The 17,055-nt window shown below is 39.8% G+C and overlaps 2 protein-coding genes across 4 annotated transcripts; one reads left to right on the top strand and one right to left on the bottom strand.

Moving 5' to 3' along the window:
- Nucleotides 1-1,001: 1,001 nt before the first annotated feature.
- On the bottom strand, nt 1,002-13,956 carry LOC138977770 (peptidyl-prolyl cis-trans isomerase FKBP8-like). 2 transcript variants are annotated; one of them, XM_070350381.1, is made up of 11 exons: nt 13,877-13,956; nt 12,297-12,731; nt 11,648-11,789; nt 10,999-11,086; nt 10,128-10,238; nt 9,379-9,453; nt 8,996-9,113; nt 7,193-7,282; nt 6,191-6,268; nt 5,084-5,218; nt 1,002-4,311 (listed from the first exon to the last, which is right to left on the bottom strand). In XM_070350381.1, the coding sequence occupies exons 2-11, from the start codon at nt 12,729-12,731 to the stop codon at nt 4,228-4,230; spliced, it is 1,356 nt and encodes a 451-aa protein (XP_070206482.1). In that variant the 5' UTR covers nt 13,877-13,956; the 3' UTR covers nt 1,002-4,227. The 2 variants fall into 2 exon arrangements, with proteins under 2 accessions (XP_070206482.1, XP_070206487.1); XM_070350386.1 differs by lacking the exon at nt 13,877-13,956 and adding an exon at nt 13,607-13,767.
- Nucleotides 13,957-14,141: 185 nt separating this feature from the next.
- On the top strand, nt 14,142-16,954 carry LOC138977793 (U11/U12 small nuclear ribonucleoprotein 35 kDa protein-like). Of its 2 annotated transcripts, none has more exons than XM_070350402.1 (2): nt 14,142-14,293; nt 15,728-16,954. In XM_070350402.1, exon 2 carries the CDS (start codon nt 15,733-15,735, stop codon nt 16,462-16,464), a length of 732 nt encoding a protein of 243 aa, XP_070206503.1. In that variant the 5' UTR covers nt 14,142-14,293; nt 15,728-15,732; the 3' UTR covers nt 16,465-16,954. The 2 variants fall into 2 exon arrangements, with proteins under 2 accessions (XP_070206503.1, XP_070206510.1); XM_070350409.1 differs by having other exon boundaries at nt 14,147-14,236.
- Nucleotides 16,955-17,055: the final 101 nt, after the last annotated feature.

The following is a 17,055-nucleotide window of genomic DNA, read 5'->3' as shown; positions in this document are numbered from 1 at the left end:
ATCCTGCTTTGTATATAAAAATGCACTCATTAAAGCGCGGAGGCTTAGTCAAAATTCTGATCATGTGACCCTCGCACGGCATCGTTGATTGAAATTATTTTTACGATGGTAAAAAAGAGCAGCAAACACTTGTGTGATGCGTTAGCTTTGTGTGGCTTGCATAAAACAAGATATTTGATCTCCAGGATGAAACCGAAAATGTTGATTTCTTGTGTGTGTGTGTGTGTGTGTGTGTGTGTGTGTGTGTGTGTGTGTTTGTACATTGGTAAATCGAAACCAGGGACGATGGCAGATTGCTCTAAAAATAAAACTGTCACGTGATGTTTTCAAAATGCCTACAAGCTCCAAAAATAGATTTGTAGAGCTGCGCTTCTCTCATTTTGACATTCGCAAACGAGTACGAGACTGTATCGGATTTGTGCGCAAAACCTTTTGACATCGTTACTGGAAGAAAAAAAGTGAACATCTGCTATTTGTTTATGCTAAATAAATAATTTGTTTACAATGACACATGAACATGACTGATGTGAAATGAAACTGTAAATTGTAATTCAGTATTTGTGAATAAAAACCAGATGTGCAATCACAAGCAATTCCAAATAATATATATATATGTATATATTGAAGGAATTTGTTTACAATGACACAGGAATTTTTCTGAACATGACTGATGTAAAATGAAACTGTAAATTGAAATTGTTTACATTCATTTAACATTTAGGAGCGATTCATTCGCTCGGCTTCCTGACGAGTGGGCGAAAACTGATTCTATCAAGATAATTTTTGTGTGAATATTTGTTTGTCTGTTCACTTAAAAGACCGTTGGGTCGAAATACCTGTGAATGTATTGTTTTGTCAATAACAAACGTTCCAACAACCTACCTTTCTTGTTTTTTTATTCTGATTTTTCGAACGTTGGCAGTCTCTTTGTTTTTTGATTATGCTAAATGCTTTTGCGGAGCTACTTGCTTTTCACACACACACACACACACTTGTATAAACACATTCAAGTCCTCTCTTTATTGTACTGTCACTCATATTGTCACTTGGATCTCTTACAGGACATTCGCAAAAGTGCATCATTCAATCACTGACAAGTAGATATAGCCTAGCTGCTATCTGTAACATCAATAATTGTTCATAATGTATATTTCACTATGTGAAACTGAAAGAAAAGCAGAAAAGAGACCATTATCACCACACATCTGTCAACAAATGTGGGACAAAATAACAGGCAATTGTTAATTCAACCTAAAATTCATGTAGCTGTATGTTAAAATGAGCTGATGTAGGGCAGTCAAAAAGCACTTGATTAAATCTTACACACTGTTTCATCTTACTGGTTTATTGTCTAATACAAAGAGATCACTCCATCATAGATAATTTGACAAGCAATGTAACCTTGTCAGTGAAAAGTGAGCCTCAATAGTGCACTACGATTAATAACGCTTCAGCGTTCTTGTTATTTCCTACAGACATCGTCATGATCATTAATTCAAGCTAAAAAGCAAAACATACAGAAAATGGACATACCAAGTTGAATAAGATAGATAATTGCAAATCTATGTACAATGGTACCTGTCCTGTCCCTGTGCAGGGAGTTGTTTGGCATTGGCAGTCAGCAAAACACCTAAACTTACATCTTTTTTTTTAAAGTCTGAAATCATTTCATCAGAGTTGTGAAACTTTATTACAGTGGGGGGAAAGTTCGCACAATTAGGGACTGCCGTAAACTTGTGTGACAGCGTGACTCAGCAGCCTCTCTTTCACAGCAGCTGCTTTGCACAGTTGCCTGCTGACCTTGAGCGTGAAATCTACGTTTCGTGTACTTTGGTTAGACGGACACCTCTCAATTATAGATCAAGAGCTCCTTATAATGGGGTCTGACGGCTGTTGTCTCCTGGTATACTCTTGCCAAACTTTGCAGTTTTTGTGGACCTTCAAAAATCTAAGATAATCAGGTCTTAAAAGGGAGGGAGTCTTAAAATAGAGGGTCTTAAAAGGGGGTTCCACAGTATTTATTTTCAGAGGCTATCAACAGAGCATCTGAGAAAGGAGGGTTTTTGGGGCGGGGATATAGCTCAGTTGGTAGCGCGCTGGATTTGTATTCAGTTCGCCGCTGTCAGCGTGAGTTCGATCCCAGGTTCGGCGGAAATTTATTTCACAGAGTCAACTTTGTGTGCAGACTCTCTTCGGTGTCCGAACCTCCCCCCGTGTACACTACATTGGGTGTGCACGTTAAAGATCCCACGATTGACAAAAGGGTCTTTCCTGGCAAAATTGCTTAGGCACAGTTAATAATTGTCTACCTATACCCGTGTGACTTGGAATAATAGGCCGTGAAAGGTAAATATGCGCCGAAATGGCTGCAATCTACTGGCCGTATAAAATTTCATCTCACACGGCATCACTGCAGAGCGCCTAGAACTGTACCCACGGAATATGCGCGATATAAGACTCATTGATTGATTGATTGATTAAAAAAGGGGTTCCACAGTATTTATTTAGCTCCAACTCACTCCTGTTTGACTGGCTCTAAGGGTTTGTTTGTTTGTTTATTTGTTGCTTAACGTCCAGCCGACTACGCAGAGCCATATCAGGACGAGGAAGGGGGGGATGAAGGGGGCCACTTGTCAAGCGATTCCTGTTTACAAATGCACTAACCCATTACTTGTGTCCCAGCAGGCTTTAGTAAAACTAAATTAATACCTACTGGAAGATTACCAGTTTCCAGTATGTTAAAATAGGCTTAACCTATCTACTGCTGGACTTACATCAGAACACTAACAGATTAAACTATACATGAATCGCGAGACAAGCGGCAAGAGAAGAGATTTTTGGAAAAAATACAGGTGAATGAGCAAGAAGGCAGAAAAAAGAAAAGAATTCATGAAGAAAAAGAGAGCATGACAGGAAAGAGGAACCAAAAATCTACCTAACAGCAAACTAGAAAGCTCCTGCGGTTCCAAAAACAGGAGGGGCCTTTAATTTCATAACCGCAGTGCCCCACTGCGGGAGGCTCTAAGGGTGATTTGAGTATTTCATGCACTTGGTTAAGGAAAATCCCTGCTACTCTTATACCAGTACTGTCCGCAGTGTGTTTACGGCAAACAGAAACAGCAATTTTAACTTGGAACATATCACATGTATTTTCAAATACTGTACTTGAATTTAAAGTAGCTATATGCAACATGAGTTTGATAAATGTACTTTGTAAGTGGAAGAAGTAAATTAATGCCTTAAAATCAACACTTGCCTTGTACAGAACTCTCTAAACAAGGATTGAGTCTCTCCTTTACCCTATGGCAGGACTTTTGTTTAGGACATGTCAATGCAGAATCCATATTTGGGACAAACATTAATGCTTGTACACACATACACCTGTACGAATCTGAAAAAACTATCTTGACTATTTGCTGCCACAACATTTCTGCAATATCGCATTCAGTACAGGATTTTGCTTTAGACTGATGAAACGACATTGCTGTTACTGAAATGACGTTTAGTTGTCTCAACCACATTAGCTGATGTCCATTACTACAAAACTTATGAAAACAAAATCTTTCTCACATAAATACAACGCATAACAATGTTTCAACAACATTACACATTCCACACTGTATAAGTAAAAAGCAAAGCATTACAATAGCACAACAGAATGTCAATCGATTTAAGCAAGTTTACATCCAGGTGTGTAAACAAACTCCAAAAATGATAAATTTCACTCATCTAAAATTCATGAATGGAAAATATGGCACTACATACAGTTGCCATGCCTTCTCATAGAGCTGCATAAACCTGTTTTTATTTATTGAGGCTTCATTCAAGGTTAATCAGAGAGAAAAGCAAAAACGATAGATGGAAATTACATGGAAAAAGAAAACAAAAATAAAGATATGAAGGAGGGGAAACACACATAAATATTTAAAAAGAAGAAAGGACTCGCACATTCATAAACATGAAACAAACAGAAACACCACCCAAAAATTCATGTATTGTTGTTACAGTAATAATTCACTGTTACTATAATACAACATTCACCGTCTTCCGAACTTCAGTCTAAACAACTGGTCCCGTGCAGAATTGCAATAACTCTTAAATGACACATCAAGCAAAACATCACATATTTTCGTGTGAACACATCTCATCTATATACATGTACAAATGGAGCTCTACATAACTTGGTCACATTCTTTTTCTGTCTTCAAGTCTCGCCACTGATCTCTGTCAGTGAGTTGAACGGTAGAAGGCCAGGCCTACCGAGGCTGCTGCAGCAATCACCCCTCCTGCTACCAAGGACCACTTCAGTACCTGCATCAAATAAAACAAACAGATGAATACATTAATCCACCTATCAAAAAGAAATCAGTAAGTCATCAACCCTGAATACTGTATACATTCAAATCCTCTGTAATAAAAAAATAAAAAATAAAAATAAGTTTACGGAATGTTGAAGTATGGACACAATTGTTCTTCTTTGTTCATGGGCTCAAACTCCCGAGGGGGATTTTAGGTGTATGACCTTTTTTTTCTCACCATTTAGGCAGCCATACATCGATTTTGGAGGATGCATGCTTGGTAATTACGTGTTTCTATAATCCACCGAACTCTGACGTGGATTACTTGATCGTTTATGTGCATACTTGGCCTTTTTTGTGCTTGTACACACAAAGGGGATAAGGCACTAGCAGGTTTGGACATTAGCTTACCTGGGAGATCAGAAAAATCTCCACCCTTAACCCACCAGATACGGCCGGGATTTAACACTCAACCTTCTGCTTAGGAGGCTGGCGTCTTATCCACTAGGCCATTGCGCCTGTCTTATAGACAAAATAAATGTTAAAATAACTTAGCTCTACATCAACCTGATAAGTTTTCAGAGGAAAGCTGAATTCTTACGAGTGTCAGCTGCCCACAGTTTATGATTGAAGCAGAAGAAGAGCTAAAATTTTGACAACAATAAAGTCTTACTTTTGTGTGTGTTCAGCTAGACTATGCTAAAGTGTCTTGGTGGAACGTAAAAATATCATGCATGGACAACATCACTTTGCAGGCACAGGTGTACAACTAAACTGACACTCACACCACCGCTTGATGCCTCATCCTTTTTCTCAGCTGCGCCACCCATGCTTCCCATCATTTTCTTGTACATCGTCTTCTCTGACTCCACTTCCTTCTTCTGCTTCTGGGTCAGGGACGCCAGCTCTCTGTGCAACAGCTGCAGGTAATAATGAGAAAAATGAGTATGAAAAAAACACAACAATCCATGTGCAGGTTTTGAGTACACTTGGTAAACTTCATTCAAAGAAACTTATTTCAAAGTCATAAAATAATTCCGGTCTTTCCTGGTAAAAATATGACAGTATGATGGGTTGGAATTTCTGAATGTATGTGTGTGTTGATCTATTAATGGAAGGGCGCTGGTTCTGAGCGACGCTTAGTTCTAGAGATAGGTGTGACCAGATGACGTCATTTATACTTTCGACATCAGAGATCTTTCGTATTTCAATCAGTGTGATTTCCCAGTTCTGTGGTCGTTTTGACTGACTTGACAAGTTGAGAAAACCAATGACACTTCATTTTTGCGAAGCAACTGAATATGAAAAGAAAAGAAAGCGTGCAGAAGTATGTTTGGGTCCTGCAAGACTTTATGACAAATGATTTCTCCCTTGGAAGTAAATGAAGATGTCTGCTTTTTGTCTGCTTTGAAGGTAGGGAGATTTTACAGCGCACACGGTAATTGCAAGTCGTATTGGACAAGAATTTTGTTATTCTTCTTTCTTCGAAGTACCATAGATTTGTTCTTGGCCATATTTTCGACCCGTGCATCGTTATATTATGGGAAAAACACGTTTGAACACAAATTCGCAAAGTAATTTTGATCATTTGCTCTGAAACTGCAACGTCAATTTGCCAAAACAAAAAATTCTGGCTCAATATGCGGGAACATGCTGGTAGTGTCATATTTTCTAAATGGGTGTGGAAGAACTGCTCATAATTAACATAGCACTCCGGCCCTGTTCTTTTTTTCGTCACACCTAAAACCGTTATTTGTTTTGGGCGACGCAGCATTATATATTTTGTTTGCCTTGCCTACCTGCTCATGTGTTTTTCCAAAGATTCATGCATATTTGTGGAAAAAAGAGGTTTGATCGCTACAGATAAAGCATTCTAAACTGCCAATACGTACCTTTGATTCAGGGTCCAGCTTCAGGGCTTTCTTGAGTGTTGTTATTGCCTTGTCAGTTTGCCCCTTGTTGCCAAACGCCTGAAAGTAGATTCGTTTCAATTCGTTTCTTGCGCTCGGAAGCGAGAGGTTGCGAGTTCGACCCTGGGTCAGGGCGTTAGCAATTTTCTCCCCCCTTTCCTAACCTAGGTGGTGGGTTCAAGTGCTAGTCTTTCGAATGAGACGAAAAACCGAGGTCCCTTCGTGTACACTGCATTGGGATGTGCACGTTAAAGATCCCAGGATTGACAAAAGGGTCTTTCCTGGCAAAATTGTATAGGCATAGATAAAAATGTCCACCAAAATACCTGTGTGACTTGGAATAACAGGCCGTGAAAAGTAGGATATGCGCCGAAATGGCTGCGATCTGCTGGCCGATGTGAATGTGTGATGTATTGTGTACAAAAATTCCATCTCACACAGCATAAATAAATCCCTGCGCCTTGAATATGTTGCATAAAATAAAAATTTTAAAAAAAATTAAAAATCCCTGCGCTTAGAACTGTACCCACGGAATACGCGCGATATAAGCCTCATATTGATTGATTGATTGAGTGTTGCAGCATAACATGTTCATGCAAGATCTACATAAACCTTGTAGTAAAGCTCACAAATATGGCTTAGTAACACTTTCATGTAGGGCTTAGTAACCCTCTTTTGTTTAAAAACAGCCTACTAGTCCTAAAAAGCAGAAGAAGGCTTAGTAATGATTGCTAAAAAAAAAAAGTGATTAAAAAAAGAAGAAGAAAAAAAAGAAACATTTTCTGCTAAAGCTCAAAGCAGGAGGAAAAACAAATCAAAGATTGCCAGCTAGCTAATTCACGGACATAAAATCGTTTACTGAATCAGTCTTAGTTTCCACAAAATCTAATGTCATACTATTTCTCTTGTCCAAAAATGTGGAGTGATTATGCAAGTAAAATCTGCTTGAATCATCCATCCAAAAGAACTAGTTATCACAACTACCTTGCCAAGCCTGTAAAGGGCTTTGATATTCTCAGGTTGTGTCAAAAGCACTGCTTCACAGGAACGAATGGCAGCATCTGTAGCACCAACCTGAACACAGAAGGGATGCAGAAAATGCAATCACACACACAAAATAAAATAAAAATTAAAGTAAAAAGAATTTAAAACAATGAATAAAGGCCTCTGAATTATGCTGACAAGAAAAAACAAGAAGGGCAAAGCCCATACGACTCACATGCTTGACCTTTACATGACCTTGACCTTCAGCTAAACCTAGCAATGACATCATACACTAAGAACTGCTTTACACATTTTTCCTACCAAAATACATGTGACCTTGACCCACGGTCAAGGTCATCCAAGGTCATGCAACACAAAGCTGTTAATTCAAGACATAGGAAGTACAATGGTGCTTATTGGCTCTTTCTACCATGAGATATGGTCACTTTTAGTGGTTCACTACCTTATTTTGGTCACATTTCATAAGGGTCAAAGTGACCTTGACCTTGATCATATGTGACAAAATGTGTCTCATGATGAAAGCATAACATGTGCCCCACATAATTTTTAAGTTTGAAACAGTTATCTTCCATAGTTCAGGGTCAAGGTCACTTCAAAATATGTATACAATCCAACTTTGAAGAGCTCCTGTGACCTTGACCTTGAAGCAAGGTAAACCAAACTGGTATCAAAAGATGGGGCTTACTTTGCCCTATATATCATATATAGGTGAGGTATTGAATCTCAAAAACTTCAGAGACAAGAGGCGAAGCCTTCAAGGCTCACGTAAGAAATCGACAAACAGTAACACAAACTCAATCACTCCGTCACACATACACACACACACACACAGAAAGAGCATAGGTGACACTGTGCAAGAAAGAGAGACACTAGATCTAGATCTGTCTGTCTGCATGTAGCCTACTTACAGACACGACTGCCAAATAGTCTCGGCCCGCTCAAAATAACAATGACCGAGACATTCCTTCGCGTGACGTCTAACCCTCTTACGCCATAATGTGACGTCTTCAAATGACGAAATGTTAAAGTTTCTACCACAGACATACACACGCACGCACGCACGCACATACGCACATACGCACGCACGCACAGACAGACAAAGTTACGATCGCATAGGCTACACTTCGTGAGCCAAAAATGTGAAAAATGTGAAAAATAGCTGTTTTTTAGACAACATTTATGGCCCCTGCGACCTTGACCTTGAAGCAAGGTCAAGATGCTATGTATGTTTTTTGGGGCCTTGTCATCATACACCATCTTGCCAAATTTGGTACTGATAGACTGAATAGTGTCCAAGAAATATCCAACGTTAAAGTTTTCCGGACGGACGGACGTCCGGACGGATGGACGGACGACTCGGGTGAGTACATAGACTCACTTTTGCTTCGCATGTGAGTCAAAAATGAAGGTAATCTCTACCTTCTTATCCCAAACCAAAACAAATCTTTTCTGAAAATTTTCCATCAAAGAACACATATGGATGCCTATGTTGAATGATTAAAAACAGTAACATACACAGAAATTCCAAGAAGAACGACTAAAGAATATTTAGTACTGACAAAGAATACTTAACCTGTTTACAGTGTCTAGGACCTTGCACATAACTAACGTACTTCACAACCTTTTATTGCTTTGAAAAAAAGAGTGCAGATCTTGGCTCACGAACATTTTATGCACTAAGCTTTGGGTCATCTGAACACGTTTTTAAGTCTTTTTTGAAAAAGGTTTTTTTTGCGAGGAATATTATGATTGTGTACAGGTTATATGTGGTCACATGCTTACCTTTAGTTGTGAAGCTGCCAAATTGTTGAAGCACTTTAACCTGCTATCATGAATTTTTTGAAGGATTGAGGTGTCCCCAGACAAGCCTTGGCCACTGGAATCTAAGAATGTCACAGCCCTGAAAAGCACATTGCCATTCATTACATACATGTGACTAGAAACTGAAAATGAATCACACTGTCATATCACAAGACTGAGTATCTGTATAACATTGTCCGGGGGGAGGGGGGCTCAAATCCTCAACAAATAAATGTATCACAAGTTTGGAATATGTCAAACAAACAGAGGAAAATTAAATCACCAAACAAACCAAGCACACATATGAGGCAGCTTTCCGTTCTCTCGCTCTGTTTCTCTCACACAAACATATCAGTGTGTCTTACTTGGAGTAAGAGTTGATGGCACCCGAGAAATCTTCCCTGCCAAAGAGATCGTTTCCCCGCTCTCTCTTCTGCTCCCTGTGATGAAAATATTCATATATCACATATGTAGAAAACGAAGGGGTCAGTTGTCTGAAACCGTCAGACATTTTTATGGATGCTTGTGTTTGTTCAAGTGTGACTCTATTCTGCTTTTAACTGGTGCTTTGGGAAAAATTAAATAACTTGTGAAAGACAAGGACATAAACACACACATATATATATGAAAAGGGTTGTAGAGAGCTCTCCTGAAAGTTGCTTTTATCATATAACTGATATCATAATATACAGAGTTGCTACTTGCTGCACTAGCCATAAGCCCTCAAAAGTCTGATCTTCAGATTGGCTTCTGGAGACACAATTTGCACGCAATAATTTTATTCTTACCTTCATCATAAGCAATATTTTTTCTTTATGACGTCTTTGGACTCTTGATTTTCAACATGTGAACATGCTAACTACACTGGTAACCACAGTGGTACATGTGAAAACATGGCAACCTTGAGAGCACATAAAAATTTCTCTATGTTGCGGATGTTCTTTTAGCAAAAGTGTCCTTAGGTCAACTATTTTACAGATCAAGGGACAACACAAGGTGTTTTATATCAGAAGGGGCCTCGCAGTACAGGTATCACTGTATTATTTGACATTACTGGTGACCTCTAACCATAGTCAGACACTTATCAAAACAACGACATGACGAAAGATTTTACCCAAATTGAAGACGTTCCTCTGATGTCAATTTTGTGAAGTCCACACCAGGCTTGACATCCAGAAGTTGAAGGTTATAGGTCAAGGTCGAATCTTTTGGAATGTCAGGCTCTCTAAAACAGGGAAATCAGTTTAGTGTACTTATAACTTGAACATGTGATAGTTACAGACATTGATTTACTTGACGCAAAGCTAGGTAATATCACTGTTATTCTATTTGCATGACAACCTTAAAGAGATACAATGGCGCAAATAACCAAATAAAATATCAGGACTGAATCAAATATGACAACGAACGGAAGTCAGGAGTCCTGACACAAAAGAGTTTGACAAAGGAACGGCTCGCCAAATAAATTTTATTCAATTAAGTAGCATAGTTACAGAGACTTTTTAATAAATCATTGCAGGGGTATCTAAATTACAGCACAGCAAATGTCCTTTGAACATTTTAAGGGCCCATCCGCCAGAGAACTTTCATAAAATGGCTCCTTAGATAGTGTATACCTTTAACCAGTGGAGAGAAAAGTTAACTAAAGTAAAGAGGACGTCCTTGGTCAACCAAACCAAATTTCGACTAAATGTACACGTAAGAATGGAACAAAGGTGCAAGTTTCAGACTTCCGAGACTATGCTGGTTATGAATTCTGAGTTTCAAACCATAACATAAGCACAAGAAAGAGGATACAATAATTGAAAAAAGAAAGAAAAAGAAGAGAGAGACAGAGAGTGTGGGTGAGAGAGAAAAGAGATCACAGCGACCATCATATCAACAATCTTACGAACACAGACACACACACACAATTACCGCTGAATAGAATATATACTAATCAAAAGTGTAAAAGGAGAGAAAGAAATAAAAAAACTGATATCTACCTTCCCTTTCGACCATAGGCAAATCTTGGAGCTGTGACAACCTCTGCAGTTTCGCCCTCGTCCATCAGAGCTACTCCCATGTCCAGTGCTGTGAAAAAGACAATGAAAACTATTCAACATTGAATTGTTCATACCATCACTATGTTTAATTATTTATCAAATCTCTTCAGATCTGATTATTATTAAGGCCACAGAAAAAGTCACTGTTTTTGATACTCCAACCAATCCTCCTCGTGACCCTAGACATTTGTTTGACCCTTTTCATTAAAATCAACAAAATTGATTTTGCAGACTTAACAAGCAAATTTACTTTTCTCTGACATCCAGGGGACACAGCTCGCACAATTTCCAGCCAATAAAATGTTACATGCTGTGTAAATAAAAACTATCAAATAAATAAAATAAAATAGTGTAACCAATTTACCGACCCCAATTTTGTTGGGCCTTATCAGAAACATGTATTATTTTTGTTGCCTAAGCTGTGTGTTGTATTCTTATCTTCTGCGTGTGTGTGTGGACACAACAATGCACATACCAGAGACAGATAGTGGTAAAGTGCCAATGTAGAAGTGCACGTGTGTATACATGTGCGTGTATGTGTGTCTGTGGAGTGGAGTGGTACATGTGTGTTAGTATTCGCTTAACGCACCAGCAATGACATCTCCATCCCCAAGAATGAAATTTTCTGTGCTGTCCTGGATACACACCCCACTGTCAAGTCTTCCGTTGACCTTGACTGTAACAAGGCTGCCCGGAGCTGGATGAGATGACTCTGTACCTGCTTTTAGCATCTGAAAGAGTAAGATTAGAAACACATGAATGTCCTTCGGTTGTGTACAGGCCTGCTTATGGTTAAAGATGTCTTACTGTGCACTGTATGGATTTATATTTGAAGAAATTAACCTGATTATATTCCAAAAAGGATTGTGCAGGTGAAGTTACACTTCACTTTTTAGCAATTGAATAAGGGATATCAAGGTTTTTCTTCTTAGGCAATATGCCCTGCACATCCTTGTATGCTGAACTGCTGTTGGAACCTCTTTTTTTTTCCATCATTCCTGCGCTCCACGATTCTACCCCAAACCGCCTTCCACAGAACAGGATAACAAAAAACAAAAAACAGGAGTGAGAAATAAAAAGAATCATTCATAATACGTAAGTCAGGAAGATCAGTGTGTTACACTTAAATACATTCAAAAAAACCAGCTTTAAAAACTCATATTTTCTTGTCTCCTTTATCATCAGTGAAAAAATGATGAAATGTACAGTACAATTCTACATTTCCATACAGTTATTACCTTCTTCTTCAGTTGTCCGTTTCCAAGAATATCCATCCACTCATCTTCGGGTTCGCCTGTAGACTCCAGGCGTTCATCGCTCTCCTTCTCTTTTGATGTTGCTGCATCTTCAGCTTTGACATCTACATCTGTCTTTTGTATGCCAGATTCTGAATCCCCTTTCACTGCACCGCTTTCAGTCTGAGAACTGTCCACCTGCTGCCCCTCTGTTGATGAAGCTTTGCTGTTCTTGCCAGGCGAGGTGGTTGAATCTGTGCTGCCTTCCCCACCTGGGTCACTACCATTTGCCATGATCTGGTCATCTGATTTATCAGAGGAGACTTTTTGCTCAAAGCTGACAAGGTCCGGTAGTTTCTGCAATTTGTTTGTTGTCTGGTCACCTGTAGCACCACTCCCAGTCCCAGAGACTGGTCCAATGTTTTCTACTGCCTCCATCTGAAGCACCAAAGATGAATTTAAGCACCAGGCAAAACAGATGTAATAGAAACATCAAGCGCTCTAAAAGTAGATGTTTTGACTGTTAAAGCAATGTTTTATTCTTGTGTTAGTCTTGGGACTAAGAGGATTTTCAGCAGTCTGGTAAAGTAAGAGCCCCTTTAGTTACCTTGGACATGCTTTTCACAACATATGGAGCATGTTCCACGCTTCCGATCGGCTTTAACCTGCAATCGGGACGAACAACTAAGCCTGATATATATGTCTATATATGCTATGCAGCATCCGCTACATATACGATACCATTTTCTTTCGAAAGCTGACTTTCACAAGAAAAGGGTATCATATTGATATTGTGCGCGCTGCATCAGAATTATAGTTATTCATCCCGATCGGAAGAGTGGAACTGGAACATGCTCCGAATGTTGTGAAGAGCGTGTCCGAGGTTAAGGGGCTCTCACTCTTCCACACCGCTAATAATCCTGACAGAGTAATTTTCGAAAATCATCTATTTGGCCCTACATAATATATTTTGGGATAATTATTTGGCATTATGAACTATTTCATACCAACATATGTCACTAAAGCTGATGGGGTCTATGTCGACCAAAAGAGTGGGATTCCCTGTAGGTGGAGTTCCTGGAGGGAATACCACAGGATTTAGTTCCTGTAGCGTGTCGCTGATATCGCTGAAAGTCACGTGATGCTTGGCGACATCGGTAGAATTTGATGTTTTTCAATTTTTTTTGATATTTCTTAGAAATTCGAGTATGGTTTTCAAGTTTTATTGAAAAACTCCACCCTGTGGGATTCCCTGTATCCCCTTCCACACACACTATCAACCTTTTGACACAGAACATTAATTCTTCTCATACTTTTCATGGAATCGTCCAGGGACAGAAAACCCACAAGGCTGCCACTCCCCGCTCAGGACTGACCGACTATAAGTGTAACAACTTCTCGTTTTATGGGGATAGAGCATCCATTTCACTACTATTTTCCGAGCAAAAAACCGGCGTCAAAGCCAAGCAAAATTATTCCAACATAATACAGAGATACTTAAATATCCTTTACACTTAATGAATCAACCAGAACATGCCATTGTAACTCTGATTTAACAGAAAACTTAATTTCTTGATAGTTACTTTCGGTATCGACAAAGGCTCTGCTACAGATCTCTGGCCCACCAAACACACTGCACACGCCAGAAAAATCTTAAAATGGAATCCGGTCTGTTTCCTGTGTGGCCTATGTTTACGACATTAACATTTCTGTAGAAAGTTTTTCAAATTAAAACAGAAACATGATTGACATTATTATATCAACATGCTTTCTATATTTGTATACAACTATGAAATTATCTTACTTGTGTAATATTGCAAGTCGCAAACACCTATTCGTGAACGATTTACGGGACATAGGCACTTGCAGTGACACAGAGACTGCACTAGACTCCAGACCACCGCGAACTGTCGACTGCAGGAATATACGGAAACATCTATCAGGCGATTTTAAGAATAGAACACCACCTATTGATTGAGAAGCCAAGTAACACTAACAGTGTAAGATTCTATGTTTATCACACTCACACTCACAGTACTCAATCGCCAATGCTGGAGTAACACACTGATATGAACCATGTCATGCTGATGCTAAAATAAAAATTGCAGTTGCAGCAATGAAAGAGGGTATAACTCAGCTTCTTCCCTCTGTGGTTGCAGTGCTTGATTGGGCGGGGACGTAGCTCAGTTGGTAGTGCGCTGGCTTTGTAGCCAGTTGGTCGCTATCAGCGTGGGTTCGATCCCTACGTTCGGCGAGAGATTTATTTCTCAGAGTCAACTTTGTGCAGACTCTCTTCGGTGTCCGAACACCCCCGTGTGCACACATGCGCACGAAAAAGACCCCACGTTCACAGCATAAGTCTCAGGGCTCGGAAAACACGAAGACACGCATGCATCATCTCTTGTCTCCGATTATCATGATCGTATTTCGATACTTTGACGAGACAAACCCAATGCTGGTGTGTCGAAGAAGACATGTAGCCACAGCGGGATCTTCCAATATAGACCAGTTGGTCTAAGAGGACGTTAAACCCTAATAGTCAGTCAGTGCTTGATTAGCCAGTATCGGGTTTTTTCAGTCAGACTTGCTTTCATTAGCCAAGATGACGGCAATTGGATGACTAATTCTCTATAAAGTGAACAACTGTACAGTTGGAAACTGCTACTCCAGAAGTTGATATCTTGCCGTGGCGGGGATGTAGCTCAGTCGGTAGCGCGCTGGATTTGTATCCAGTTGGCCGCTGTCAGCGTGAGTTCGTCCCCACGTTCGGCGAGAGATTTATTTCTCAGAGTCAACTTTGTGTGCAGACTCTCCTCGGTGTCCGAACACCCCCGTGTGTACACGCAAGCACAAGACCAAATGCGCACGAAAAAGATCCTGTAATCCATGTCAGAGTTCGGTGGGTTAGAGAAACACGAAAATACCCAGCATGCTTCCTCCGAAAACGGCGTATGGCTGCCTAAATGGCAGGGTAAAAAACGGTCATACACGTAAAATTCCACTCGTGCAAAAAACACGAGTGTATGTGGGAGTTTCAGCCCACGAACGCAGAAGAAGAAGAAGAAGAAGATATCTTGTGATTCATGATTTTTAATCGCCCAGCAAGATTTCTACTCTCAGTCTCAGGGGCTAATGGATTTCCGCATCCCTGCTCTGACTAATACCAGGGACCTATATCTAAATATTTAGATATAGGTCTATGCTAATACTGATACAGTGGAAACCCACTTTTAAGACCCCTGAATTTAAGACTTCCTCCCTTTAAAGACCCTGTTTTCTCAGTCGTTTTGTTGATAACCTGTGTAAATTTACCCCCATTTAAAGACTTGCTCCTTTTAAGACCTGATTTTCTCAGTTTTTAGGTCTTAAAAGAGAAGTTCTACTGTACATTAAGCACTTGTGGTAAACTTACTCATTTTCTGTTTGTTTTTCAGGCACTATGGAACCATTCTCACCTTACCTGGATAAAGTTTACGACCCTTTGAAGGCTGGCAGTATAGATGGCACTGATGAGGATCCACATGACAGAGCCATCACTCGAGCTTTGGCCACAAAGTACAAACCCAATAAACGGGTTAAAGGCGACCCCCAGCTGACCTTGTTCGTGACTCGTCTTTCACCAAATACAGATGAGGAGACCCTGTACAATTCATTCAGACATTTTGGAAAAATTCAGCACTACCGATTGGTCAGGGACATTGTGACAGGATTCTCAAAGTGTTACGGCTTTGTGGAATTTGACAGTGAAAAAGCTCTGCGGAATGCTTACACCGAAGGAAAAAATATGACCATTGATGACAAAGAAATTCTAGTTGATTATGAGCATGCAAGAACGCTGAAAAACTGGATTCCTCGCCGATTTGGTGGTGGGTTTGGTGGGAAGAAAGAGTCAGGTCAGCTTCGTTTTGGAGGACGAGACAGACCATTTCGCAAACCTCTCATGGCAGCTTCTCTAAAAAAGCATGAAGACTCTGAAGACAGGTTCACTCGGGACGACAGTAAAACGCCAAGAAATACTGAGAGAGGCTGGAGGGATAATCGAGAAAGAGACTATGGTAGGTCAAGACGAGAGGTTGGCGGTGGTAGACATGAAGACAGACGGCAGCGGCAGCGATCCAGGTCACCACATGGGGATCATTACAGAGCAAAGGATAATTATTCCAGAAGATGACACGTTAGCCTTGCTTTCTGCAAACCAACAGATCATTGGAACTCAGAAACTTTGAGGAGGGGGAGAGATCATTGATTGCAAGGACTCAACAGCATACATACATGTATGTTTGTGTGGTATTAGCTAATACACCGATTTTATCATTAGAAATAACATATTGTTGAACAAGACGCTTCTCGTGTGATGATCAGATGACCAAATGGAGTACAATTCTTTCGCCCATTTACTTCACAGAAAAAGAGTGCATTATATATTTTGTTGTTGTTGATAAAATGCGTGTTTCACTCCAAAACACATGCATCCTTGGCTCGAAATTGATCTACTGTTAGAGCTGCAATGTATCATCGTAATAGTGAGCTTGTATCAAGAAAATGTGATGGTTGACTGTGGAATGAACAATAATTTAGAAGTAACAAGTATGTAAGTTGTAACTATGGCAATATATTTATGTGAGAGTTCTCTGCCCAGATAAATACACAACACAAAACACTCTGTTCTGTATTGGGTTTTGATTGCACTTGTCTCATAACGGTGTGTGTGTATGTGAGTAATACATGAAATGTGTTTTAGCAAGGACAAAACACTTGCAAT

The sequence above is a fragment of the Littorina saxatilis genome, linkage group LG1 (assembly GCF_037325665.1).
Source record: "Littorina saxatilis isolate snail1 linkage group LG1, US_GU_Lsax_2.0, whole genome shotgun sequence".
NCBI lineage: Eukaryota > Metazoa > Mollusca > Gastropoda > Littorinimorpha > Littorinidae > Littorina > Littorina saxatilis.
The sequence above is the reverse complement of the archived record's forward strand: the minus strand, read 5'-3'. Positions and strand labels throughout refer to the sequence as shown.

Excerpts from the sequence above, each read along its gene's own strand:
- LOC138977770 (XM_070350381.1), bottom strand. The coding sequence starts at position 12,731 with ATGGAGGCAGTAGAAAACATTGGACCAGTCTCTGGGACTGGGAGTGGT. Across the intron at positions 9,114-9,378 it reads GCCATCAACTCTTACTCCAA|GGCTGTGACATTCTTAGATT; the intron begins GTAAGACACACT and ends TGTGCTTTTCAG. Across the intron at positions 5,219-6,190 it reads AGCTGGACCCTGAATCAAAG|CTGTTGCACAGAGAGCTGGC; the intron begins GTACGTATTGGC and ends TATTACCTGCAG.
- LOC138977793 (XM_070350402.1), top strand. The coding sequence starts at position 15,733 with ATGGAACCATTCTCACCTTACCTGGATAAAGTTTACGACCCTTTGAAG.